The 8,412-nt window shown below is 36.8% G+C and overlaps 1 protein-coding gene across 4 annotated transcripts; it reads right to left on the reverse strand.

Annotated features, from left to right (window-relative positions):
* Nucleotides 1–5,590, reverse strand: LOC7485428 (homeobox-leucine zipper protein MERISTEM L1). Of its 4 annotated transcripts, none has more exons than XM_024581049.2 (13): nucleotides 5,239–5,590; nucleotides 5,052–5,088; nucleotides 3,884–4,147; nucleotides 3,630–3,747; nucleotides 3,155–3,343; nucleotides 2,626–3,063; nucleotides 2,299–2,400; nucleotides 1,954–2,154; nucleotides 1,676–1,850; nucleotides 1,294–1,565; nucleotides 1,070–1,165; nucleotides 583–967; nucleotides 1–471 (listed from the first exon to the last, which is right to left on the reverse strand). In XM_024581049.2, exons 3-12 carry the CDS (start codon nucleotides 4,087–4,089, stop codon nucleotides 602–604), a joined length of 2,163 nt encoding a protein of 720 aa, XP_024436817.1. In that variant the 5' UTR covers nucleotides 4,090–4,147; nucleotides 5,052–5,088; nucleotides 5,239–5,590; the 3' UTR covers nucleotides 1–471; nucleotides 583–601. The 4 variants fall into 4 exon arrangements, with proteins under 4 accessions (XP_024436817.1, XP_024436818.1, XP_024436819.1 ...); XM_024581050.2 differs by having other exon boundaries at nucleotides 4,989–5,088; XM_024581051.2 differs by lacking the exon at nucleotides 5,052–5,088.
* Between the last annotated feature and the right edge of the window lie 2,822 nt (nucleotides 5,591–8,412).

The following is an 8,412-nucleotide window of genomic DNA, read 5'->3' on the forward strand; positions in this document are numbered from 1 at the left end:
TTTCAAACAGAAAGAGCGACTATTCATTCAGAAGTTATTGAGAAATTCAACACAAAGTGAAACTAATGTTTGTTAATGAGAAAGCCAAGTAGTCTACAGTCTTCTAACGTTTCCTCAACAACAGATATGCAAAAGCCGGAGCAGATCTCTAGACAATTACAAAATAACTTACACCTTCAGGAATACTAGCCATAATTAACTCTAAAGATAAAACGAAAGATGAAAGCGAGATTTTCTAGCATTTTTACCAAGTTCTGAGTTCACTTTCATCTTTGTCAGGCAAAGTCAATACCCTAACCTATAACCCTTGCAGGGTGGTGAAAATGCCCTTTCACTACCAGCTAACTGCCTTGACAAACACCACCAGGCAAGGATGATCGGAGGTGCATGCGTTCTTGACTTAAATATGATTAAAAGCAAACTTAATCTTTCTTCCTAGCTTCATGTCTTTGCATCCTAACTCTTTTTCCTCTGCAACAAAAATTATTAATTGAACACAAAAATATTAGCCCTTATGCAATTTTTGTTGCTTGTTTCGGAATAATTTGGCCAAAAAATATATAGCATCTAGGATTTCCTAACCTTATGTGAGGCCTTTTATTCAAGGATTGTCACACATTACTGCAGCCTTAATCCTTTCAACTGTGCACTTAATTAGACTGTTTACAGTTGCTACTGATCCAAGCGAAAGTTTCACTGATGGGACTGAATCCACTAATATCTGAAATGCAACAGTCAACAGAGAGCCGCCAGACCCGACATCAAGAATTCCTGCAGGGCCATATCCTGGTCCATCAGGGAGAATAGCAAAACCTGATGGAAGCAGAGCAACATAATCTGGGTCTCCACCACTTAGGACTATATTCATGGCCGAAATGTCCACTGGTGCATAAATCACATATGAGCCTGTAGAATCAGTGCAGCTCTCTTGTAAGATCAGCATGTTGCTCTGGCTTGAATTTGTACTCTGCAATTTATTTTTTATGTCAGCAATGACATGATTCTGAAATAAGATATCTGAAGAGGGGACACGCGAGCGCGCACGCACAATCATGTTTTGGCAACTTACATTGACACGGAGCAATGAGACACAGTTCCCGGGATCACGTCCATTAGCAATATGAGCCATTTCTTGAACCTGGCCACCATTTGAAAGGATATCCCACTGTATGCAAAGATAAGAAGTTTACTTTGAGAAGAAACTAAAACCTTGAATTCTTTGAAATTATTTTAGTTACTGATAGGAAATTGGGCTTAAAAGCTACATGAAACTAAAACCTTGATTTCATATACCTCACTTCGATGGTTCTCATCCTTAAGGAAATCAAACACCTTCTTGGATGGAACAGGAATCCAGAAGGAAGTCGCTGCGCTGAGCACAATACCTGGAGGCCTGCCTGGATCATCCATACTCTTTCGAGTCATTACTCTCACATCATCAGAACCAGTTGCAGACAATGTTGTCCAAGTATGTGCAGTAGAAGCACCAACTCCAGTGCAAAAGCTCATCACCATTCTCTCAGCCAGCTTCAGAATACTTTTCCTCCCTTCAGGGGTTGTTATCACTATTGAGAAGAAAGATTGATAGGTGTTATGCCATCAGGATAAAATCCAAATGAGCACACCCCTTCAGCTCTATGAAACTAGCTAAAGGAGAAAGATGAAAATACATTACCACATAGATCTCCAGTTGGAATGTTAATGGCCATTGAACTTGCAAGACGTTCGCATTGTCGATCTAATGTTCCCACCCAACGCTTTGCTCCAAAAGCAAGACCAGAATTAACCAGGGGTCTGTATATATTGTGAACAGACCTGTCGTCCACTTCAGTGTGCTCAACCCAAACGACCTTCACAATCATGATCTATGGTCATATGATGATTTTGACAATTATATTTGAGGGTGGCAATGAAAGTAAGACCTTGAAAGTGATGTTCAAGTGAGAGTATTACATTGGAATAACCATTTGGCAATTCTTGGATCAAGCAACCTGATGACCTTCTTCTACATTTAGACATCAGACTAGGGCATAAACTGTCCAAAGAAACGTCTACCACTGCCCAAGTCGCATCGGTATGCTGTTTACAGTACCTCACAAAGTAATTTTCTCTAGTAGGAACAAGTGGGGAAGGGACCTGGAACTCAGCTGTCATCTGTGAAAGCAATGATAGGTATGTTGAGAAGTAGAACCAAATGGAAATGCTGATTATCATGCATGGAGAAGGTACCATTTCATTCACAAAAAAGATCAATAGATCCATAGCAGTAGATTACGGAATTTGAAAATTTGTTTATACCACTTGCAATGCTCCATTATAGTTCCCTGCCACTCCTGTTGATAGGACTTCCAGGGTCATTGCTCTTGATACAATACCACAGAAAATAGTTGACCATTGATTCTGCAACCAAAGTTTTCATCTCGTTATAGTTAGTTTGGAACTTCAAAACTTCCGATGCTCCAGAAGTGAGCTAAATTGCCTCGGTTAACTTCTATGTCTCATATTCAAATCTATAAATTCTTGTGTGATGATTTAGAGACCTTATTTTGTTAGGTCCTAACCAATATTCAAAAAATATCGCAAATATATACGGATCTATTTACTATGAACAAGAAAGAAACCTACCGCATCCATGAGAATTTCAACAAGATTAACATGACTCATGATAACAACTGCGGATTCCCTTGAAGCTTCAGATCTCATTCCTAAAGGTCTTGGTCCAATTCCCCTAGTGAAAGTTCTCAAATATTCCTCTTCATTGAGAACCTCGGTATTGTTCTCTCCTTGAATCCACAAGGGTTCTCCAGCCTGAGCCATTCTCATTAGTTCCTCCATTGCCGCAACCGCGACTTCAACTATCATTGGTTTATCTGCCTCAGTAGGTCCAGTAACTGCTCCAAGGAGAGCAGTAGCTCCAAACATCTCCCCTACGAAGCCCGAATGTGCCCCATAATTGCTAACTCCGAGATCAAGAGATCGGGATGGTAAATGATGAGAAAGGTTGGAAAGAGAAGACAAAGGCTTGCCAACATACTTGGCAGCAATTCCAGATATCCTGTCAATCTGTAACCAAACAACACTTCTGTTAAAATATTGTTTCAAGGGAATATAATTTTTGATCTCGTGAGACTAATAGAAGTTTTGTTTTTGTAACCTCTTCTCTAAGACGAGCATTCTCAATCCTCAAATGCTGCTCATCAAAAGACATCTCACCAAGAGCAGCTGGACCACCACAGTTAGGGCATGAGGCACTGCTTAGGGCTTCCTTGTACCTATTGTTCTCCATACGAAGCTTTTCATTCTCAGCCTTGAGAATTGAATTCTCACTGCGTTCATGTTGCGCCTACAAAATGAAAAGAACGATTAACAATATCTACAAGCCTGTAAGCTATATTCTAGATTTTTATTTTTATTTTTTTGAAAAAGAGCTTATTGCAAACCAAAATTAAAATTGATAAAAAAAAATGGGACTTTACATTGCTGGAATGGGAAATGATTTTTTGTTTCCTAAAGAGAAAAATAATATTTGTGATATTAATAAATGTGGGAAGTTAATGCTTACCTTGCAATAATATCTATGAAGATTAGAGACAATATAGAGGATGCCTGAAATGTAGTAGAAGCGTTACCTTCATTTGAGTACGCTTGTTTTGGAACCAAAATTTTACTTGCAATGGATCCAGCCCTAGCTCGCGGCTGAGCTCCTTCCGCTGCTTGTCGTCCGGATGAGGGCATTCCTGGAAGAAACTAAGTAAAAAAAAGTTCATAAATTAACCACCAAAAATCTTAAATTGCAAAATAAAAATAAAAATAAAGAAGAATCAATTAGCATGATCTATGTATCGTTGCGAAATCAATAGGAGTGAAGATGGATGCTGCTTACGCTTCCATTTCTTGGATTTGACGCTGCGTATGGCGATGATAACGCTTCTTTTTGGGGCGTTGGCCGCTGGGATCCTGATCATCACCGGAGGGAGCTTCCATAGTTTCGGTGCCGGATTTGGTCTCATAGTCATCATCTTTGAGCTTGCTCAAGTCATTTTCAGAGCTTTTGGGAGTCATATCAAGCATATGGTGGCTATCGAACATGTTTGGTTGGAACGTTTTTATAAATCCTTACGAGTTCAAGCTAAGCTGTACTTGCAATCTGCCAAAAATAAAATCATAAATAAGTAAATAAAAAATGAACTCCTTGGATATGGCATGCTAAAAGGGCGAGTGAATCATAGAAGGAAAGAAAAGACTATATAAGGAAAGCTTTATTGATAAGAAACATTAATGAATTAAAAAAAAAAAGAGTACAAGGAGGGATAAAAGGAAAATCAGGTTGAATTCTCTGTATAATAAATGTTATATAGACTTTCTAGGGCAAGGTGAACTGTATTCCACACAGTCATAGCTGTAATTATGCGTGTACATGCATCATTAGGAGAAGGCTAGTGACCAGAGAAGCGAGTTAACACCTCTCTCTCCCTCTCCCTCTCCCGATCTCTCCAAAGAAAGTGTTTTGCGTTCATTCCAAGAAGGATGTTGCTTCAAACGTTTTCTTTAACCTTTGCTTAAGCATTCTTGAGTGAGTAAATCCCCGCCCCTTTTTAAGTATAAAAGTTAAAGATATTCGAATCACGCAGGTCTTTTTTCCCTTCAAAATCCATTTTAGAAGGCATGTATATCTTTCTCTCACATACAAACCCTCAGAAGCATCCTTATCTCTCTCTCTCTCCTGAGGAGATATATATACATGATATGCGGGGTTGGTTTCAGTAGTAGATTCTCTCAAGCTGTGTGAGCAAAAAAGGGAAAAACTATAAGATTATTACAAATAGTAATAGAGCAGGAGTGACCAGGGTGTTAAGGTCTGTATATCCAAGAAAGTCTTGAGTCCTTTATAGATTATACGTGCCAAAAGATTGGAATTGAGAAGAAAAGAAAAAAAAATAAAAAGAAAAGAAACAAGTCCTAAGCATAAAAGTTGACACAAAGTGGACCTCTTTTGAGACTGACAAATTAACAAATTTCAACGCAAAAATTATCCAGGCTATAACTCGCACCAAGATCTAAGTCAATCGATAGCACTTGATCTTTTCCCTGCAAAAATGAAAACCAAGAACAAAAGAAAAGAAAGTTGAAGGAAAAACATTGGACATATAAAACTTAAAATGAGAGAAATCTTATTGTGATGAGAAATGAAGTGTTTAGAAGACAAGGTGTGCATAAGCATATGATATTACTACTTACCACAATATAGAAGCGTTTAATTGTTTTGAAGTTCTATATGGAAACGAGGGTTAGATTTGTATGTGAAGAGGTTTTGGGTCTCTACAAAACCAGGTTTGAGGGCTACAGAAGTAGTTTTTTGGCTGGTTTTGGAAGACAAACCCTAAGTTCTAATGAGGGTTTTAAGATGACTGACTAACCATGTTGGGAGAAAAAGGGCACACGGTGAGAGATAAATGGAATGGGAAAGAAGGAGATAAGTTCTAAGGCTTTGAAGAAGGTGAGAATGGGAAGAAGAAAGGGAATTGGTGGTGAGGATGCGGCATCAGAGGAGTAATTGCAGAGCGTATAGAGAGGGTGTACTAGCATTTATGGTGGGAAAGAGAGAGAAAGTTATGTAAGTATTTCATGTTTAAATTTCCTCTCGATGTAGATGTATCGTAGTGTGTTGGAAGTGGGCGCGCGGAGCAAGTGATGTTGGGATCAAGGAGTCATAGAAAATGTATTGATATTTTTAGTTTACTTTAGTCAGATGTATTGTATAATTTGGATTTGATTTAAAGATATTGATGGTTTTTACTGATAATTATCTATAGTTTAGAACAAAAATTTAAATTTATGAATAAATCTGGTATTTTAAATTTATTATAAACTCGTATACTCATATAAATTCTTGTGGAAATAATCCATGTTGGAGCCCTAACGAAATTCACCTGTCATGGAACATGAAAGAGTTTTCCACAACTCGTATTTTGTAGTGAAAAATACTTTCAATTAAAATTGGTGAATATCTGAAATAATTCTGAGAATTTTCTAGTCAATTTCTGGTATTTAAATATCAGTCTACTTGTAGGTCCAATATTTATACCAAAATGTTGACTATTAATTCTCATGAATTAAAAAGTTTTAGGGATTATTGAAATATTGGCCAAGTTTTCATGGATTCAATAAACTGGTTATTAAATCTAAAAGTGCATGCAAATGTATTTTTTGAATATTGTGTGTGTATGTATAATGCTAAATCATATACTGTATTTTTATATTTTTTAAGCAAAATATGATTTTTATTTTTTGAGAGACTTGATCATATGCATGGAAATAATATATATTTTTTAAAGAAAGAAATTACTTTGAATTTCTTAGATTTTTCTTAAGGTTTTGTTTAGCTAAGCACTAAAGTAAAAACTAATTAAAAACTAAGGGAAAGGCATTGTGGTGTGTTTGCCATGTTAAAGCAATTCAATTATACAAACTAAATACGAACATAAAAGAAAAGGAAGCTAGAATTCTCTTTAATCTGTTTATGCTAAAGTACCTTGTTTAACTTAAACACAAAGAGATTATATATAGGTTAAACTAAAAATAATATTATACCCTTAATGAATAAAACAAGATTAATATATTATTTAACATTTTCCCTCAAACTCACAATACGACAGTTATAAGCATCGAGAGTTTGCCAACTAGAAAAAGAAAACAAAAAATGGAATGTTGGTAAAGAAATATGCAATCTGCAAGGAAGAAGAAATAAAAGGTAAAGTAATAGTGCCCTGCTTGAGATGATGACGGGTAAGATGTCATAACACGATATTCTGCTTCGATTAAGGATTGAGAAACAATAGATTGTTTCTTGCTCTTTCAAGAAATAAGAGAATCACTTAAAAAGATACAGAAAGCAGTAACTGACTTGCGATTTATGGGATCACTTCCATGATCAGCATCAGAGTATGCGCACAACTTCAAGAAAGAGGTGGATAAAAGTAAAAGACTCTGAAAGACTGTACTCCGAAGATATCGCAAAATACAAAGAATAGTTGCCTAGTGAATAGTGGTAGGAGAAGCAACAAACTGACTAACAACATGAACAACATATGTAATATCTGGACGAGTAATGGTGAGATATACCAAGCTCCCAATAATAGTACAATATAAAGTAGGATCTGTCAAAGGTAAACCATTAGAAAAAGAATACCTAGCGTTAACTTCAATGAGAGTATGTACAGTCTTGTTATTAGTAAGTCTAGCTCACTTAAGAATATTTGCAACATATTTTGACTGAGAAAGAAGTTAACATCTAAGTGAGTAAGCTACCTTAATACCCAGAAAATATCAAAGAGAACCCCCAAATCCTTTATTTCAAACTGTCTAGCTAAGTCTGTCTTCAAAACTAAGATACCATCAATATCATCACTAGTAATAATCATGCCATCAACATATAGGGACAAAATTATACGACCTACATCAGTGCACTTAATAAAAAAAGCAGAATCATGACTACTAGAAACAAATCCAAGAGACGAGATCACAACAGAAAAATTTTCAAATCAAGCACGGGGTGCTTGTTTGAGACCATATAACACTGTTTTGAGCTTACAAACATACCGAGAGTTATGTGAAACACTAGGAGGAGGTGCCATATAAACTTCTTGAAGATCTCCATTCAAGAAGGCATTTTTAACATCAATTTAAGAGATATACCATTCACGAACCAAAGATACGACAATAAGAGTACAAATAGTAGTTATTTTAGCAATATGGGCAAATGTCTCCTTATAATTCATACCATACTATTGAGAGTATCTTTTTGCAACCAACCTAGCTTTGTATCACTCAATAGACCCATCAGAATTAGTCTTGATCTTATACACCCAACGACAACCAACAACACTCTTACTAGGAGGTAGAGGAATCAAATCCCAAGTATCTATCTAATGTAAAGAGAAAGTTCCTCATTTATAGCTTGCTGCCAAAGCCAAAAAGGATCAAGAATTGTCTCTTTATAGAAAGAGGTAGAGTTTTGAAACTTGGCCCGATGGGTGACCCAGCCCAAGGCCTAGGTCATGGGTTTTGACCAGGTCACTTGGGTCAATTTTTTAACTTAAAATGATGTTGTTTTGGTAAAAAAAACAAACAAAATCAAAGGGTTACAACTAGGTTTTTGACCGGGTCTTGTCGGGTCAATCGGGTTACCCCGGGTCGTGACTTCCCTTATTTTTTCTGAAACCCGACCTAATTCTAGCCCTGGGTCAGTCGGGTCTCGGGTTGACCAGCCGGGCTGGGCCGAGATTCAAAACTATAGGAAGAAGACTAAGAGAGACAATGAATAGAGGCTAAAAAGGAAGTAAATGATGAAGAATAAGCAAAATCTGGTAGTTTTGTGGACTTACAAATGCATGTAGATTGACGTTGAATTGG

Source organism: Populus trichocarpa, chromosome 11 (genome assembly GCF_000002775.5).
Source record: "Populus trichocarpa isolate Nisqually-1 chromosome 11, P.trichocarpa_v4.1, whole genome shotgun sequence".
Lineage (NCBI taxonomy): Eukaryota > Viridiplantae > Streptophyta > Magnoliopsida > Malpighiales > Salicaceae > Populus > Populus trichocarpa.

What these genes read in the sequence shown, in the direction of transcription:
- LOC7485428 (XM_024581051.2), bottom strand. Translation starts at nt 4,089, where the DNA reads ATGTTCGATAGCCACCATATGCTTGATATGACTCCCAAAAGCTCTGAA. An exon ending in ACAAGCGTACTCAAATGAAG is followed by an intron (nt 3,344 to 3,629) that starts GTAACGCTTCTA and finishes TTCATTTTGTAG; the next exon opens with GCGCAACATGAACGCAGTGA. An exon ending in TTGAAATTCTCATGGATGCG is followed by an intron (nt 2,401 to 2,625) that starts GTAGGTTTCTTT and finishes CTTTGGTTGCAG; the next exon opens with AATCAATGGTCAACTATTTT.